Source organism: Oncorhynchus kisutch, linkage group LG20 (genome assembly GCF_002021735.2).
Source record: "Oncorhynchus kisutch isolate 150728-3 linkage group LG20, Okis_V2, whole genome shotgun sequence".
Classification (NCBI taxonomy): domain Eukaryota; kingdom Metazoa; phylum Chordata; class Actinopteri; order Salmoniformes; family Salmonidae; genus Oncorhynchus; species Oncorhynchus kisutch.
In genome coordinates, this window is record NC_034193.2 from 50,334,384 (window position 1) to 50,354,678 (window position 20,295).

The 20,295-nt window shown below is 41.7% G+C and overlaps 1 protein-coding gene across 1 annotated transcript in view; it reads right to left on the minus strand.

Moving 5' to 3' along the window:
* Nucleotides 1–3,351: 3,351 nt before the first annotated feature.
* LOC109865826 (activating transcription factor 7-interacting protein 1) overlaps nucleotides 3,352–20,295 on the minus strand; it is a 40,586-nt gene continuing 23,642 nt past the window's right edge. The window contains exons 11-14 of the mRNA XM_031799172.1: nucleotides 18,613–18,717; nucleotides 18,325–18,420; nucleotides 13,127–13,200; nucleotides 3,352–4,370 (exon numbers count right to left, since the gene is read on the minus strand). Of these exons, the coding sequence (XP_031655032.1) occupies nucleotides 3,888–4,370; nucleotides 13,127–13,200; nucleotides 18,325–18,420; nucleotides 18,613–18,717 (758 nt within the window). The 3' untranslated portion in view covers nucleotides 3,352–3,887. The remainder of the gene's footprint in view (nucleotides 4,371–13,126; nucleotides 13,201–18,324; nucleotides 18,421–18,612; nucleotides 18,718–20,295) is intronic.

The window sequence follows — 20,295 nt, forward strand, 5'->3', positions numbered from 1 at the left end:
GCTAGGTGTTTGTAATATTTTGTCTACTGAGAGAGATGTTCTTACATAAACGCTTGTTATGCTTTCGCCGAAAAGCTGTATTGAAATCTGACACGCCAGGTGGATTAACAACAAGCTAAGCTGTGTTTTGCTATATTGCACTTGTGATTTAATGAAAATGAAACATGTTTAGTAATTGAATTTGAATTTGGCGCGCTGCAATTCAGCGGGTGTTGATGAAAATGATCCTGCTAACGGGATGGGTGCGTCAAGAAGTTAAAGTAGTCAACTGGGTGGGGATTCCTATGGGTTGTAGCCTCAATGTCTCTGCCCATGCTGTCACAGATGCTATAATGGCACAGATATAAAGATGAGTCCTCTATCTATCTCTATGTTAAATACCTACTAAAGACAGCTAGGCTTACAAATATAAAACCTAATAAACACCTTATTCCTGACCTCCCAACTTCACAGCTTGTCTGAGAATTCTTTGAGCACTCCAAAGCACCAGCTGGGGAATCTTATCATGCTTCTGGAATAGAACATCCTCATGTTGTGCAGTGCTTTCTTCATAGCACACGTTCATATACAGGACAATAGGGGGGAAACACACAAGTGTCAGTCAGCCTTTCATACCTTAAGTGCCACTCTTGTAAATCATGTGAGGAGAGGAATGGTCATGGAAGCTGGTGTCAGTGTTGGATAATGACAGCTTTATTGGTGCGTTTCTGAATGGCTGCCACCCTCCGGATCTCTTTAGCTGCTGACAGGAAACTTCTATAAAAGTACCTCCAGGTGCCATAAGATTAGCCTAATGTCAGATTGTCGGCTGGGGAGAAAGAAACATGAATATTGGTCTGCAATGCAAGTAATTCCTTGCAACATTGACTAATACTGAATCAATTGAATGCATAATGGTATGTAATAAAAGCAATCAATGACAACTTCAGAACACTACATAAAGCTATGACACAAAGCCACTCACAAAGCCACTCTAAAAACCCAAATCTGACTTTCCTTCTACATCCAATCGTTTTTATTTTTGTTTACTCAGTTTTACATGCGACCACATCCGATTTGCACGTTCAAACTGATGTAGCCTCTGAAGTAGTCCCAAGGATTCCGGATAGCACACAGATGCAATGCTCATTTCCTGTCACTGTTCCTTTACATTTTGGGGTGGTTGTCATGATAATGGCAGGTCATGTGCAAAAAATAACACTTTCAGATCAAAAGAATCTGAGCGTCCAGACAGAGGTCGCATATGGAGGATATGGTTTGTATCAGGATTGAGATCACATATAGAGGTGGTAAAATTTAAATTGGAAGTGAAAAGATCCGATTCTATGGCTGCGTTTACACAGGCAGACCAATTCTGATATTCTTCCACTAGCTTTTTTGACCAGACCAGCTTTTTGGGGGGGCAAAAAAGTATTTAGTCAGCCACCAATTATGCAAGCTCTCCCACTTAAAAAGATGAGAGAGGCCTGTCATTTTCATCATAGGTACACTTAAACTATGACAGACAAAATTAGAAAAATCAGAAAATTAGAAAAATCCAGAAAATCACATTGTAGGATTTTTGATGAATTTATTTGCAAATGATGGTGGAAAATAAGTATTTGGTCAATAACTAAAGTTTATCTCAATACTTTGTTATATACCCTTTGTTGGCAATGACAGAGGTCAATCCATGCAGATCTCCTCTAGAGCAGTGATGTTTTGGGGCTGTTGCTGGGCACCACGGACTTTCAACTCCCTCCAAAGATTTTCTATGGGGTTGAGATCTTGAGACTGGCTAGGCCACTCCAGGACCTTGAAATACTTCTTACGAAGCCACTCCTTCGTTGCCCAGGCGGTGTGTTTGGGATCATTGTCATGCTGAAAGACCCAGCCACGTTTCATCTTCAATGCCCTTGCTGATGGAAGGAGGTTTTCACTCAAAATCTCACGATACATGGCCCCATTCATTCTTTCCTTTACACGGATCAGTCGTCCTGGTCCCTTTGCAGAAAAACAGCCCCAAAGCATGATGTTTCCACCCCCATGCTTCACAGTAGGTATGGTGTTCTTTGGATGCAACTCAGCATTCTTTGTCCTCCAAACACAACGAGTTGGGTTTTTACCAAAAAGTTGTATTTTGGTTTCATCTGACCATGTGACATTCTCCCAATCTTCTTCTGGATCATCCAAATGCTCTCTAGCAAACTTCAGACGGGCCTGGACATATACAGGCTTAAGCAGGGGGACACGTCTGGCACTGCAGGATTTGAGTCCCTGGCGGTGTAGTGTGTTACTGATGGTAGGCTTTGTTACTTTGGTCCCAGCTCTCTACAGGGCATTCACTAGGTCCCCCAGTGTGGTTCTGGGATTTTTGCTCACCGTTCTTGTGATCATTTTGACCCCATGGAGTGAGATCTTGCGTGGAGCCCCAGATCGAGGGAGATTATCAGTGGTCTTGTATGTCTTCCATTTCCCTAATAATTGCTCCCACAGTTGATTTCTTCAAACCAAGCTGCTTACCTATTGCAGATTCAGTCTTCTCAGCCTCGTGCAGGTTTACAATTTTGTTTCTGGTGTCTTTTGACAGCTCTTTGGTCTTGGCCATAGTGGAGTTTGGAGTGTGACTGTTTGAGGTTGTGGACAGGTGTCTTTTATACTGATAACAAGTTCAAACAGGTGCCATTAATACAGGTAACGAGTGGAGGACAGAGGAGCCTCTTAAAGAAGAAGTTACAGGTTTGTGAGAGCCAGAAATCTTGCTTGTTTGTAGGTGACCAAATACTTATTTTCCACCATAATTTGCAAATAAATTCATTAACAATCCTACAATGTGATTTTCTGGATTTGTTTTCTAATTTTGTCTGTCATAGTTGAAGTGTACCTATGATGAAAATTACAGGCCTCTCTCATCTTTAAAGTGGGAGAACTTGCACAATTGGTGGCTGACTAAATACTTTTTTGCCCCACTGTAATTGACACAATTGGGCTGCCTGTGCAAACACAGCCATGAAATCTGCCTGGTTTACACAGCACAACAAATTCTTATGTATGGGCATATCTGATTAATATCTGACCTTTTCCCAATTGTGTAAACATCAGCAAAAACATGGAATCTGTTCCGATTCTTACCACATTCGTATGTGATTCTCAATTCATATACAATGCCGACAAGACAATCACCCAAAAATGTAAAGGAACTGTGGCAGTAAATGAGCATTGCGTCTGTGGGCTATTTCAGAGGCTACATCAGTGAGAACGAGCAAATATGATATGGGTCACATGTAAAACAGACAACAAGATTGGGGTACAGCTGTGTAATGGGGACAGCTGTGTAAACACAGGCTAACAAAATGAATCTCAACACTTGTAAACTTTCCAATAAAACGTTTTATTGAATTTGTCATTCCTATTAAGTCTGGTTACCAGACAATACATACAAAATTACTATCATCGTTCTAACATCATTTAAGTTCTAACACCGATGTTGCATTCCTGTGCAATTTCTGTGAACGTTAAAATGTATTTTCTTTTACTTCTTTTTTATAAAGCCCCCAAAAAGAAAAAATTATAATAAAAACATCTGGACAAGGGTAACAGAAGTCAACATATAAATATCTGACCTGCCATGGGGAACAATTCACTTATGTACAATAGCTTTAACTCACAAAGAATATACAACGATAGGTACAACGATAACCGTTGCCATATCCTTTCTCCAATCAGAGTAGTCTGGAGTCCAACAGTGTACATTTAGATGTTTTCTCATGGTGTGTGTTTGTGTACGTTCACAAGTGTTAACACTAAAGCAATCTCAGTCAGGGTCCTCCAGAACACCTTAAAAAAGAAGCAGGTGGAATGCTATCAACTTCCTGTCACATGAAATGCCTTTTCCATTCCTGGTTGGCTCAGCTAGGAGTCGTCGCGCTGATGACGTCAGTGCACTGCGGCTCACAAAAAGTCCCGAAGCGCCCGTACACATCCCGGGCCCGGACAGCAAAGTAATACGTAGATCCAGAAACGAATTGGGTGAGGGTACAGGCCATGGGCAGTGGCAGTGCCTTCACCTCCCCAATCTTCTTCCAGTGCTGCCCCGCTCCAGGGCCATTACCGGCTGACCCAGCATTGTCCTGGTGATACGCGTACAGGTGGTAGCTTTCCACCCCTGCACAGGTCAGGTCAGTCTCTGCCACGCACCAGGACAGGACGATGCCATTCTGGTTTTGCACCCTGGCCAACTTCAGCTGGGGCTGCTGGGGGGGCGTGGTCTGGTTGGCCTCCATGGGTAGCCGGCCAGGAGGCAAGGGAGCCAAGGGTAACGGGGGCAGGGTGACAGGGGGGGGCTTGGTTGGAGTGGTATTGTTTCCCATGCGTGCTTTGGATGGAGAGTCCTGGGAGGGAAACAAGAGGAGATGGAAATTAATTAGGGCAAGAAATATGCAGGAAAACATATCACAAATGTATAGCTTCGAAAAATAAAAATATATAGGTAAAAGACTTAAGGTTTTCAAAGTAGGAAAAAATAAAACAGCAATTACAATTCCCTAAAAGTATTTTTTTTTATGTTCATTGGAGTGTCACCTACGCCCTTATATTAGTTATATTCCAGAATAAAGCTAATAATTCATTTTTATTGTGATTCATAAGAATGTACCCTAGTAAAATGTAATTCAGTACAACACTGTTTTTTCCCCTCAGAATTACAAATCAAATTTTATTTGTCACATACACATGCAATCTAAAGCAAGATTTAAGTTCAGCTAGCAGATGTTAATGCGAGTGTAGCATTAACTGTAGTTCCAACAATGCAGTAATAACCAACGAGTAATCTAACCTAACAATTTCACAACAACTACCTTATACACACAAGTGTAAAGGGATGAAGAATATGTACATAAAGATAAATGAATGAGTGATGGTACAGAATGGCATAGGCAAGATGCAGTAGATGGTATCGAGTACAGTATATACACATATGAGATGAGTAATGTAGGGTATGTAAACATATAAAAGTGGCATTGTTTAAAGTGGCTAGTGACACGTGTATTACATAAAGATGGCAAGATAAAGTAGATGGTACAGAGTACAGTATATACATATGAGATGAGTAATGTAGGGAATGTAAACATTATATTAAGTGGCATTGTTTAGTGGCTAGTGATACATTTTTCACATCAATTTCTCCACAAGGTTATATATCCATGCTTAGACTGGCAGAAATATAACTACCCAGAAAAAAATGACACTTTTATTTGGAATACCACATATTTGATGTGTCACAGGTACAACTCAATTTGTTTAAAAAAAAATTCTACAAAACTTCCTGCCTTACACTGAAAAAAATGTTAAAATCTATGACAATATCTTTCACTTCATCCTTTGAGATTTGTTTTTGTCTCTCTGAGTCATACAAAAGCAAGTTATTGTATTTTAATAAAATACTGTATGACAATATTTTGTTACCCCGAATGACACATATCACTATGGCTGTCAAATATTGATTAAATGTGATCCTTAAGCAACAACAATGATACTATGAACTATTATTAGTAGCAGAAATAGTATTTTTCTTTTAGCTATTTTGTTGTTATAAAACAGGATAAGATGTTTAAAATGTGCAGGCTAGCTGAACTTAAATCTCTTGTGTGTGTGTGTGTGTGTGTGTGTGTGTGTGAGTGAGTGAGTGAGTGAGTGAGTGAGTGAGTGAGTGAGTGAGTGAGTGAGTGAGTGAGTGAGTGAGTGAGTGAGTGAGTGAGTGATTTTGGACGGAATTACGGAATCACCTGGAAGGTTCACAACAACCAAGGATTATTACTCTATACAGCAAATTCTCTGGAAAACAACAGAAACCTGAAAACACCATCCAACCTGGAACTGAGTGAGTAATGTTTAGTCTGAAACTATATTTTATTTCCAAAAGCCAAGAAGAAAAATACACAACATTACTTTATAAGGACTGAATTCTAACATAATTCTGCATGATAAGGCAAGAAAAGATGACAAAATGAAGCTCCTTTTGGAAAATCAAGAGACACTTTTTGCTGACTATTACAAAAATGGGAACATCAGCAACCTCATCTTCCACACAAACCATCCCCTGGCATGGCACAGTGCTATATTGGCACACTACCCCCTTGTTAAGAGAGGGGGGGTTAACGAGGGGTAGAAACTCAGAATACTTGACAACGAGGACTCTGAGTCAGCTAATATAAACCTCTATAAGTCCGGAACAGTACTTGTACAGGGTAACCCCAAACAGTTTCAGCTGGACTTTCACCAAATTAAAGAATTAGCCCAGCAGGAGAAGCTCTCCCTTGATAAAGATACCCCCACCCCGAGCGGGTCAGACCAGACCTCTTCATTATGTAACCCCACAGACAAGCAACCCCCAGCGGAGAGTCAACCTCCCAGCACAGATTACCACTCCCTCATTGAAATGAAGGACAAATTCACCCAGCTGGAGGTAAGGCAGGTGGAGCTGGAACAGCAGGTGATTACACTTCAGTCAGCACAGACCCAGACAACAGTCCAGCACAACAACACCCCCTTAACCAGACCCGGAATCCTGGAGGTGGAGAGAGACATATCTGCACTCTGGACAGTGGTGAGACAACTTCAACAGGAGAAAGAGCATTATCAGGAGAAGAACAGAGCACAAGAGGAGAGGATCAGACAGCTGGTGGAGGAGAGGTCGAGGGGGATGGAGGAGAGGGTGAGGGGGACGGAGGAGAGGTTGAGGGGGATGGAGGAGAGGGTGAGGGGGACGGAGGAGAGGTTGAGGGGGACGGCGTGTGACAGAGAGCAACCCACTAGAGAGGTGGCCACCCCCACAGAGAAGCCAGCAGAACAGCCCACCTCAGCATCCGACAAAAGTCTCGACACCACAGCACACACCACTCTAGACCCTGACCATAGAGTCGACATCACAGCAGAACAGACAAATGAAGAACCCCAAGCCCAGCGGCTCTCAACCCCTCTGAGCACCCCCCCTGTCAGCCACCCTGATAGCCCTTCTGACAACCCCCCCACACCCACCGAGGACAAACACAAGACACAGATTATACTACTTATGGACTCAAATGGGAAATATATAGAAAAAACACAGTGTGTCTAAACTCTGGTGTCCAAACACCCAGCGCGCCCTCGACCTTCTGTCTGAGGACCAACTAGGCTCACCTAGCCACATAATAATACACATAGGCACAAACGACCTGAGAGCACAGCAGGAAAGGGTGGCCACAGCACTGAAGGGAGTGATTGAAAAGGCTTCCTCTACTTTCCCCAACGCACAAGTGGTTATCTCCACCCTGCTACCACGAAAAGACTTCCACCCTGCCACAATACAGCAGGTAAATGCAAGTATTTCCCGTGACTGTGCCTCAAAACCAAATGTTTTCCTGGCCCACCACTCCACCCTGGACTTGAACAGCCTCTATGACCAGGTCCACCTCTACAAGGCAGCAGTGCCCACCTTTGCCCGAACCCTAAAGGACATCGCTCTCAAACGTATCCCCAACACTTCACACAGGAGCAACAGATCAATGGACACCCCACCCAGACACCCTCCCAGACCTGCAGGACCCCCCCCCTGGACCTACACATAGAGGACCCACGCCAAGAGGAATTACATCCAGACCACAGCACCCCCAGACACATCCACACCCCCACCCCAACCAATCAACCCCCCCCACGTCAACCATGCCCATACCCCATTTAGGCCCCCTCAGATCAGACCTATGCCACTCCTGCCCACCCCATGCACCCCACCGCCGCAAAGAGGGCCTCAACATGGAAGCCACTCATACGCCCAGGTAGTGAGCGGGAAAACAGTTCCAACCCTCACTCTCGCCCAAGCCAATGGCATGTACCAGATGCTCAGCAGGCTCTGCTCACACTTACAGGCCTGAGGCCAAACCATGACCAACAACATTGGACACTCTATGGAACAAAAAGCCTTCACTATATCATCCTGGAATATCCAAGGCCTGAGGTCATCTGCCTTTGGCCTAAAGAGCAGGAACCCGGACTTCACCAAAGAAATCGGTAACACAGACATTGTCATCCTGCAAGAAACCTGGTATAGAGGAGACAGACCCACTGGTTGCCCTCTAGGTTACAGAGAGCTGGTAGTCCCATCCACCAAACTACCAGGTGTGAAACAGGGAAGGGACTCAGGGGGTATGCTAATTTGGTATAGAGCAGACCTAACTCACTCCATTAAATTAATCAAAACAGGAACATTCTACATTTGGCTAGAAATTCAAAAGGAAATTATCCTAACAGAGAAAAATTTCCTCCTGTGTGCTACCTATATCCCCCACTAGAATCCCCATATTTTAATAAAGACAGCTTCTCCATCCTGGAGGGGGAAATCAGGCCCAGGGCCCAGGGACATGTACTAGTCTGTGGCGACCTAAATGCCAGAACCGGACAAGAACATGACACCCTCAGCACACAGGGGGACAAACACCTGCCTGGAGGTGACAGCATTCCCTCCCACATATGCCCCCCTAGGCACAACTATGACAATATAACCAACAAAAACGGGTCACAACTCCTGCAGCTCTGTCGCACGCTGGGTATGTACATAGTCAATGGTAGGCTTCGAGGGGACTATGGTAGGTACACCTATAGCTCATCTCTTGGCAGTAGTACTGTAGACTACTTTATCACTGACCTCAACCCAGAGTCTCTCAGAGCGTTCACAGTCAGCCCACTGACACCCCTATCAGACCACAGCAAAATCACAGTCTACTTAAACAGAGCAATACTCAATCATGAGGCATCAAAGCCAAAGGAACTGAGTAACATTAAGAAATGCTATAGATGGAAGGAATGCAGTTTGGAAACCTACCAAAAAACAATTAGGCAACAACAAATTCAATCCCTTTTAGACAATTTTCTGGGTAAAACGTTCCACTGTAATAGTGAAGGTGTAAACTTGGCAGTAGAAAATCTTAACAGTATATTTGACCTCTCAGCTTCACTATCAAATCTAAAAATCTCAAATAGAAAACCGAAGAAAATTAACAACGACAAATGGTTTGATGAAGAATGCAAAAATCTAAGAAGAAATTGAGAAACCTGTCCAACCAAAAACATAGAGACCCGGAAAACCGGAGTCTACGCCTTCACTATGGTGAATCACTAAAACAATACAGAAATACACTACGGAAAAAGGAACAGCATGTCAGAAATCAGCTCAATGTAATCCATAGACTCTAACCACTTCTGGGAAAATTGGAAAACACTAAACAAACAACAACATGAAGAATTATCTATCCAATATGGAGATGTATGGGTAAACCACTTCTCCAATCTTTTTGGCTCTATAACAAAGAATAAAGAGCAAAAACATATACATGATCAATTACAGATCTTAGAATCAACTATTAAAGACTACTAGAACCCACTGGATTCTCCAATTACATTGAATGAGTTACAGGACAAAATAAAAACCCTCCAACCCAAAAAGGCCTGTGGTGTTGATGGTATCCTCAATGAAATGATCAAATATACAGACAACAAATTCCAATTGGCTATACTAAAACTCTTTAACATCATCCTTAGCTCTGGCATCTTCCCCAATATTTGGAACCAAGGACTGATCACCCCAATCCACAAAGGTGGAGACAAATTTGACCCAAATAACTACCGTGGAATATGCGTCAACAGTAACCTTGGGAAAATCCTCTGCATTATCATTAACAGCAGACTCGTACACTTCCTCAATGAAAACAATGTACTGAGCAAATGTCAAATTGGCTTTTTACCAAATTACCGTACAACAGACCATGTATTCACCCTGCACACCCTAATTGACAACCAAACAAACCAAAACAAAGGCAAAGTCTTCTCATGCTTTGTTGATTTCAAAAAAGCCTTCGACTCAATTTGGCATGAGGGTCTGCTATACAAACTGATGGAAAGGGGTGTGGTGGGTAAAACCTACGACATTATAAAATCCATGTACACAAACAACAAGTGTGCGGTTAAAATTGGCAAAAAAAACACATTTCTTCACACAGGGTCGTGGGGTTAGACAGGGATGCAGCTTAAGCCACACCCTCTTCAACATATATATCAAGGAATTGGCGCGGGCACTAGAAAAGTCTGCAGCACCCGGCCTCACCCTACTAGAATCCGAAGTCAAATGTCTGCTGTTTGCTGATGATCTGGTGCTTCTGTCACCAACCAAGGAGGGCCTACAGCAGCACCTAGATCTTATGCACAGATTCTGTCAGACCTGGGCCCTGACAGTAAATCTCAGTAAGACCAAAATAATGGTGTTCCAAAAAAGGTCCAGTCACCAGGACCACAAATACAAAATCCATCTAGACACTGTTGCCCTAGAGCACACAAAAAAACTATACATACCTTGGCCTAAACATCAGCACCACAGGTAACTTCCACAAAGCTGTGAACGATCTGAGAGACAAGGCAAGAAGGGCATTCTATGCCATCAAAAGGAACATAAATTTCAACATACCAATTAGGATCTGGCTAAAAATACTTGAATCAGTCATAGAGCCCATTGCCCTTTATGGTTGTGAGGTCTGGGGTCCGCTCACCAACCAAGACTTCACAAAATGGGACAAACACCAAATTGAGACTCTGCACGCAGAATTCTGCAAAAATATCCTCTGTGTACAACGTAGAACACCAAATAATGCATGCAGAGCAGAATTAGGCCGATACCCACTAATTATCAAAATCCAGAAAAGAGCTGTTAAATTCTATAACCACCTAAAGGGAAGCGATTCCCGAACCTTCCACAACAAAGCCATCACCCACAGAGAGATGAACCTGGAGAAGAGTCCCCTAAGCAAGCTGGTCCTGGGGCTCTGTTCACAAACACACCCTACAGAGTCCCAGGACAGCAGCACAATTAGACCCAACCAAATCATGAGAAAACAAAAAGATAATTACGTGACACATTGGAAAGAATTAACAAAAAAACTGAGCAAACTAGAATGCTATTTGGCCCTACACAGAGAGTACACAGCGGCAGAATACCTGACCACTGTGACTGACCCAAAATTAAGGAAAGCTTTGACTATGTACAGACTCAGCGAGCATAGCCTTGCTATTGAGAAAGGCCGCCGTAGGCAGACATGGCTCTCAAGAGAAGACAGGCTATGTGCTCACTGCCCACAAAATGAGGTGGAAACTGAGCTGCACTTCCTAACCTCCTGCCCAATGTATGACCATATTAGAGAGACATATTTCCCTCAGATTACACAGATCCACAAAGAATTCGAAAACAAATCCAATTTTGAAAAACTCCCATATCTACTGGGTGAAATACCAGTGTGCCATCAAAGCAGCAAGATTTGTGACCTGTTGCCACGAGAAAAGGGCAACCAGTGAAGAACACGCACCATTGTAAATACAACCCATATCTATGCTTATTTATTTTATCTTGTGTCCTTTACCATTTGTACATTGTTAAAACACTGATATATATATATATATATATATATATATGACATTTGTAATGTCTTTATTGTTTTGAAACTTCTGTATGTGTGATGTCTACTGTTAATTTTTATTGTTTATTTCACTTTATATATATTATCTACCTCACTTGCTTTGGCAATGTTAACACATGTTTCCTCCACTTGCCCATCTGTTTTTTTTTCTCACAAGATTTGAGAATGACCTTTCTCCATTGCTTGATTTCTCCCTTTGCCACTGTTGCCAGGAAATTAGTACATTCTCTTCAGGTAGGACCAGCTCTATTTCATCATAGCATAACTTTGCACAAAGACGGTACATGCATTGCCTGTTCTTGAGATCACAGACAATGGAAGACAGTAACTCGGAAACGCTTGAGGTTTGCAGCAACCCGCTTTGGCCCAACCTGTCAACTAGAAGTTTCACATTCTCGTGATCGAGACACGCACAGGTGTTGAGGTCATGTGCCTTCGGCTCTGTAATGTAAAGTGGCCACAGTGGTAAAAACTGTCTGTATGACAGCGAGTGTTCATCCACCTCTGAATTGTACTCTGCATGGCGTTATTTTAGAGATTTCATGAGTATGCGCCTCAATCTTCTTTTGCATGATCGTGTCTTTCTTCCTTGAGAAAAGGCCACTATTTTAATCTCTACTAAGAAATGCAATGACCAGTGTTTTCCTCACGGAATACATTTTATTTTCCCCTCGTGGCCTGTATTTTTCAGTTAGATTTATTTGACCTTTGCATGCCCTTTCTTAATTTGTCACTTTTTTGTTGCGATTGTTTTAGTTGCATTTCCAGTTGTAGAATTTTCTTCTTTAGTTCTCGTTTTTCTTTTTGCAACGCTTTGATACCCTTTTCACTTTTTATGTTTTGGGTCAGCATCTGGGATTATATCCAATGTCCAGGGTGGAGGTCCGAACAAAGGATTCGCTTCGGGAAAGAAATATTCCTGGTCGTAATGTTGGTAAGTTGACGTCGCTCTTATATCCAATAGTTCTTCCCGGCTGTATGTAAGAACACTTGAGATTTTCTGGGCTAACAATGTAAGAAATAATACATAAAAAACTAAATTACTGCAGTTTCCTAAGGACTTGAAGCAAGGCGACCATCTCTGTCGGCGCCATCTTTTTTGTGTGTATGTTAGTGTGTGCAAAAATATATAGAGTAATGGGCGACATATTGTATCGAAAAAATATTTTAAATCTTGAACAACTTTTGTCCGGACTTTTGCACTTCATCAATGTCATTCAGTATAACAAAGGTAAAAAGCCATTTTAAAGCATATCACATGATGGTAATCATGTGACAGTGTGTGACATCACAAAGAAGACCCATTGAAGACTCTCTATCAATGTGATGAGGTCAGTAAATCTCTCTGAAATATTTGATGATTTCATCCTCTAGTAACCTTTGTAACAAAAACACATGTCCTTCAGTACAACACAGAAAATATATTTTAATGTTATTTTACAAAAGCTATATTAAATATGAAAAGTAAGGATAAATCTTTAAAGGTCAAGGTCATTACTTAATATAGGTGGCCAAGGAGCTGCCTATTTGTATTTCATTGTGTTGTGTTTGTTTCGTATTCATTAAAATGTTGAGAAATTAACACATTAAAATGTTATAGGAACTCAAATGAATCAAAGAAAAATATGAATTAGATTCAGCGGTAACAAACTCACCAGAGGGGGGCGGTAGTGAACTGTCAGATGAGGACCGCCAACTGACTGTTGAGGAGAAGCTCTTGATGTTGTGCCTGTAAAGAGAGGACAATGTCAAATTAGATAACAGAATAAGCATCCCCTCCTCAAATCTGCGTTGATCACAAGATTCTTTCAGTAAAAAAACTATATGCAAACTTTTACTCAAAACCACTTTTACAGAGCAAATAGAGCTGACTTATATATAACACATTAAATAACAGGCATGGCTAGGCTAATAGATATCCTTGGAATTCTATTAAATTGTGTCAACTGACTGACCACAATCATAAAACATCCAGCAATTAAGATTAGAATCTAATGAGTGTTATAGTAATATCAGGGTGATATGGGGTCCATATATGAACATTAGAAAAAGTTTAAACGTAAACTTTTTGTCCAACTCCGCATCTGCAATTTAAAATGGTCTACGTACTTGCACGTGATAGAACGCTACATGTTAGCTATTCCAATTAGATATCCTGGCACACTTAGCCATATGCTAACAAGTCCAGCTGGCGTTGATTATTTCTGGTCACAAATTCTGCCTCAGCCAATCAAAGATCTTAGACTTTACAGCGCCTTCAGAAAGTATGACCCCATGACTTTTTTGTCAACAATCTACACAAAATACTAAATGTGAAAGTGGAAGTAAAATTCTAATATTTGTATATATAAAAAATATATTTAAAAAAAAACACATCTTGATTAGAGTATTCAACCCACCTGAGTCAATACATGTTAGAATCACCTTTGGCAGAGATTACAGCTGTGACTATTTCTGGTAAGTCTAAGAGCTTTGCACATTATTTTATTATTACAATTCTTCAAGCTCTGTCAAGTTGGTTGTTGATCATTGCTAGACAGCCATTTAAGTCTTGCCATTGATATTCAAGCCGATTTAAGTCAAAACTGAAACTAGACCACACAGGAACATTCAATGTTGTCTTGGTAAGCAACTCCAGTGTATATTTGGCCTTGTTTTAGGTTATTGTCCTGCTGAAAGGTGACGGTCTCCCAGTGTCTTTTGGAAAGCAGACTGGACCAGGTTATCCTCCAGGATTTAAAAAAATTATGTTTCTTTTTACTATAAAAAAATTCCCTAGTCCCTGCCAATGACAAGCATACTCATAACATGATGCAGCCAGCCCCACCACTATGCTTGCTTATGACCATCATAATCATATACTGAAAAAAATATATAAAAACGCTATTTGTAAAGTGTTAGTCCCATGTTTCATGAGCTGAAATAAAAGATCCCAGAAATTTCCCATACATGCAATGTTCAGTTTTGTCACAAAATACAATGTCACAGATGTCTCAAGTTGAGGGAGTGTGCAATTGGCATGCTGCCTGCAGGAATGTCCACCAGAGCTGTTGCCAGAGAATTTAATGTTAATTTCTCTCATCGTTGTTTTAGAGATTTTGCAGTATGTCCTACCAGCCTCACAACCGCAGACCACGTTTATGGCGTTGTGTGGGCAAGTTGTTTGCTCATGTCAACGTTGTGAACAGAGTGCCCCATGGTGGCAGTGGGGATATGGTATGGGCAGGCATAAGCTACGGAAAACGAACACAATTACATTTTATTGATGGCAATTTGAATGCACAGTAATACTGTGAAGAGACTGTGAGGATACTGTGAAGATACTGTGAGGCCCAATGTTTTAAGGTATCTGTGACCAACAGATGCATATCTGTATTTCCAGCATGTGAAATCCATAGATTAAGGCCGAATGCATTTATTTCAATTGACTGATTTCCTCATATGTACTGTAACATAACATCTTAGAAATTGTTGCATGTTGCATTTATATTTTTTTTCAGTATATGAAACGTGGTACACAGTGATATGTTGTGTTGGATTTGCCCCAAAAATAACACTTTGTATTCAGGACATAAAGTTAATTTCTTTGCCACCTTTTTTGCAGTTTTAATTGCAAACAGGATGCATGTTTTGGAATATGTTTATTCTGTACAGGCTTCCTTCTTGATGCTAGGTGTACATAATGTTTTGTCGAGCGATCGATCGATAAACTTACAAACGCTTGGATTGCTTTCGCTGTAAAGCATATTTTCAAAGTCTGACACGACAGGTGGATTAACAAAAGGCTAAGCTGTGTTTTGCTATATTGCACTTGTGATTATGTGAATATAAATATTTTTTGTAATATTATTTGAATGTGGCGCTATGCAATTCAGCGATTGTTGATGACAATTATCCCGCTAAAGGGATGGGTAGCATCAAGAAGTTAAGTTAAAATAAGTGTTCATTCAGTATTGTTGTAATTGTCATCATTACAAATATATATATAGATAAATAAAAAATAAAAATAAAAATAAAATAAAAAAACGTCCGATTAATCTGTATGGGCTTTTTTTTGTCCCTCCAATAAATCGGTATTGGTATTGAAAAATCATAATCGGTCGACCTCTAGTCTCCAACTTCAGTGATTTTTGCTGTTTGTTCCAGTCATTGGCAGCAGAGAACTGGAAGTAAAGACGGCCAAAGGAGGAATTGGCTTTGGGGGCGACCAGTGAGATATACCTGCTGGAGCGCGTGATACGGGTGGGTGCTGCTATTGTGACCAGTGAGCTGAGATAAGGCGGGGCTTTACCTAGCAGAGACTTGTAGATGACCTGGAGCCAGTGAGTTTAGCGTCGAGTATGACGCCAGGGCCAGCCAATGAGAGCGTACAGGACGCAATGGTGGGTAGTATATAGGGCTTTGGTGACCAAACGGATGGCACTGTGATAGACTGCATCCAATTTGTTGAGTAAAGTGCTGGAGGCTATTTTGTAAATGACATCGCCGAAGTCAAGGATCAGTAGGATGGTCAGTTTTACGAGGGTATGTTTGGCAGCATGAGTGAAGGATGCTTTGTTGCGAAATAGGAAGCCGATTCTAGATTTATTTTTGGATTGGAGATGCTTAGGTATTTGTAGTTGTCCACATACTCTATAAGTCAGAACCGTCCAGAGTAGTGATGCTGGACGGGCGGGCAACGATCGGTTGAAGAGTATGCATTTAGTTTGACTTGCATTTAAGAGCAGTTGGAGGCAACGGAAGGAGAGTTGTACGGCATAGAAGCTCGTCTGGAGGTTAGTTAACCTTTTGTGACTAGGGGGCAGTATTTTCATTTTTGGAAAAGTAACGTTCCCGTAGTAAACGGGATATTTTGTCAGGACAAGATGCTAGAATATGCATATAATTGACAGCTTAGGGTAGAAAACACTCTAAAGTTTCCAAAACTGTAAAAATATTGTCTGTGAGTATAACAGAACTGATGTTGCAGGCGAAAGCCTGAGAAAAATCCAATCCGGAAGTGCCTCATGCTTTGAAAGCGCTGCGTTCCAATGCGTCCCTATTGAGCAGTGAATTGGGCTATCAACCAGATTACTTTTTCTCCGTATTCCCCAAGATGTCTACAGCATTGTGACGTAGTTTTACGCATTTATGTTGAAGAATACCCGTAAGCGGCCACATTGCGCAAGTGGTCACCTGATGCGCCCAGAGTGATTCTCGCGTAAAATACAGAGGTAGCCATTATTCCAAATCGGTCCTACTGAAAAACGTATTGTCCCGGTGGATATATTATTGAATAGATATTTGGAAAAACACCTTGAGGATTGATTATAAACAACGTTTGCCATGTTTCTGTCGATATTATGGAGCTAATTTGGAATATGTTTCGGCGTTTTCGTGACTGCAATTTCCGGGCGATTTCTCAGCCAAACGTGAAGAACAAACAGAGCTATTTCGCATACAAAAATAATATTTTGGGAAAAAAGGAACAATGGGAGTCTCGTGAGTGAAAACATCCGAAGCTCATCAAAGGTAAACGACTTAATTTGATTGCTTTTCTGATTTCCGTGACCAAGTTACCTGCTGCTAGCTGGACAAAATGCTATGCTAGGCTATCGATAAACTTACACAAATGCTCGTCTAGCTTTGGCTGTAAAGCATATTTTGAAAATCTGAGATGACAGGGTGATTAACAAAAGGCTAAGCTGTGTCTCAATATATTTCACTTGTGATTTTCATGAATAGGAATATTTATGTCCATTGCGTTATGCAAATTAGTGTCAGTCGATGATTACTCCCTCTCATGCGGGATGGGGAGTCACTAGAAGGGCCAGAAGTATACAAAATGGTGTCGTCTGCGTAGATGTGGATCAGAGAATCACCAGCAGCAAGAGAGACATCATTGATGTATACAGAGAAGAGTCTGCTCGGGAATTGAACCCTGTGGCACCCCCATAGAGACCGCCAGAGGTCCAGACAACAGGCCCTCCGATTAGACACACTGAACTCTATCAGAGAAGTAGTTGGTAAACCAGGCGAGGCAGTCATTTGAGTAACCAAAGCTGTTGAATCTGCCGATAAGAATGTGGTGATTGACAGTCGAAAGCCTTGGCCAGGTCGATGAATATGGCTGCACAGTAATGTCTCATATCGATGGCGGTTATATCGTTTAGGACCTTGAGAATGGCTGAGGTGCACCCATGACCAGCTCTGAAACCAGATTGCATAGCGGAGAAGGTACAGTGGGATTCGAAATGGTTGGTAATCTGTTTGTTAACTTGGCTTTCGAAGACTTTAGAAAGGCAGAGTAGGATATATATAAGTCTGTAGCAGTTTGGGTCTAGAGTGTCTCCCCCTTTGAAGAGGGGGATGATCGCGGCAGCTTTCCAATCTTTGGGAATCTCAGACGATATGAAAGAGAGGTTGAACAAGCTAGTAATAGGGGTTGCAAAAATTTTTTTAGAAAGAGAGGGTCCAGATTGTCTAGCCCGGCTGAATTGTAGGGGTCCAGATTGTGCAGCTCTTTCAGAACATCAGCTATCTGGATTTGGGTGAAGGAGAAATGGGGAGGCTTGGGGGGTGCCGGGCAGTTGACCGGAGTAGCCAGGTGGAAAGCATGGCCAGCTGTAGAAAAATGCTTATTGAAATTCTCAATTATAGTAGATTTATTAGTGGTGACAGTGTTTCCTAGCCTCAGTGCAGTGGGCAGCTGGGAGGAGGTGCTCTTATTCTCCATGGACTTTACAGTGTCCCAGAACCTTTTTGAGTTTGTGCTACAGGATGCAAAATTTCTGTTTGAAAAAGCTAGCCTTAGCTTTCCTAACTGCCTGTGTATAGAGTCAATATCAATGACTATGTAACGTGCATGCCTCACCACTAGGAGTGCTGATCAGCGGAGGAGGTCCAGTAGATCGCTGGGTAACTGAAGAGGACGATACCGCAGTCGTAATGGCCTTTCTCACACCAGTCACTGTAGAATTAAAGAGAAGGAATTAAGAATAGAGAACAGAAGAGGGAATTCAATTCATATTTATTTATCCAGAATTGTTCACATCATTAGCAACAATAGTCACTATTTTAGAGGACATAACTCAATAATTTAGTAGACCTCTCTGGAGTTGAAAAGGAGGAATTTGGAGATGGTTTTGGGGTTCATTCTCACCTAGTACATCATCATCCTCCTCCTCCTCCTCCTCAGTGAGGTCTATGAAGGAGCCTTTGGGTCGAGCCCCCGTTTTGGTTGGAGTAGAGCTTGTTGCTTGGTTATCTGAAAGGGATGGAACAGACATAGGAAAGAAAACAGTTAGATAATATTCTCTTTTACAACAGGTTTTTGGATTTTGCTGCTTTGGGTGCTACACATCCTGAGTGGATGTGCTTTGAGCACTTTGAAAGTCGGAAATTTACATACACTTAGGTTGGAGTCATTAAACCTAGTTTTTCAACCACTCCACAAATGTCTTGTTAACAAACAGCAGTTTGGCATGTCGGTTAGGAAATCTACTTTGTGCATGACACAAGTCATTTTTCCAACAATTGTTTACAGACAGGTCATTTCACTTATAATTCACTATAATCACAATTCCAGTGGGTCAGAAGTTTACATACACTAACTTGACTGTGCCTTTAAACAGCTTGGAAAAGCTTCTGATAGGCTAATTGACATCATTTGAGTCAATTGGAGGTGTACCTGTGGATGTATTTCAAGGCCTACGTTGAAACTCAGTGCCTCTTCGCTTGACATTATGGGAAAATCAAAAGAAATCAGCCAAGACCTCAGGGGAAAAAATTGTAGACCTCCACAAGTCTGGTTCATTCTTGGGAGCAATTTCCAAACGCCTGAAGGTACCATGTTCATCTGTACAAACAATAGTATGCACGTATAAACACCATGGGACCACGCAGCCATCATACCGCTCAGGAAGGAGACGCGTTCCCTCTCCTAGAGATGAATGTACTTTGGTGCGAAAAGTGCAAATCAATCCCAGAACAACAGCAAAGGACCTTGTAAAGATGCTGGAGGAAACGGGTACAAAAGTCCTATATCGACATAACCTGAAAGGCCGCTCAGCAAGGAAGAAGCCACTGCTTCAAAACCACCATAAAAAAGCCAGACAACGGTTTGCAACTGCACATGGGGACAAAGATTGTACTTTTTGGAGAAATAGAACTGTTTGGCCATAATGACCATCGTTATGTTTGGAGGAAAAAAGGGGAGTCTTGCAAGCCGTAGAACATCATCCCAACCATGAAGCACGGGGTGGCAACATCATGTTGAAGGGGTGCTTTGCTGCAGGAGGGACTGTTGCACTTCACAAAATAGATGGCATCATGAGGTTGGAAAATGATGTGGATATATTGAAGGAACATCAAGACATCAGTCAGGAAGTTAATCTTGGTCGCAAATGCGTCTTCCAAATGGACATTGACCCCAAGCATACTTCTAAAGTTGTGGCAAAATGGCTTAAGGACAACAAAGTCAAGGTATTGGAGTGGCCATCACAAAGCCCTGAGCTCAATCCTATAGACAATTTGTGGGCAGAACTGAAAAAGTGTGTGTGAGCAAGGAGGCCTACAAACCTGACTCAGTTACACCAGCTCTGTCAGGAGGAATGGGCCCAAATTCACCCAACTTATTGTGTGAAGCTTGTGGAAGGCTACCCGAAATGTTTGACAATTTAAACCATTTAAAGGCAATGCTACCAAATACTAAACTTCTGACCCACTGGGAATGTGATGAAAGAAAGAAATCATTCTCTCTACTATTATTCTGACATTTCACATTCATAAAATAAAGTGGTGATCCAAACTGACCTAAGACAGGGAATTTTTGAGGGTATTAAAT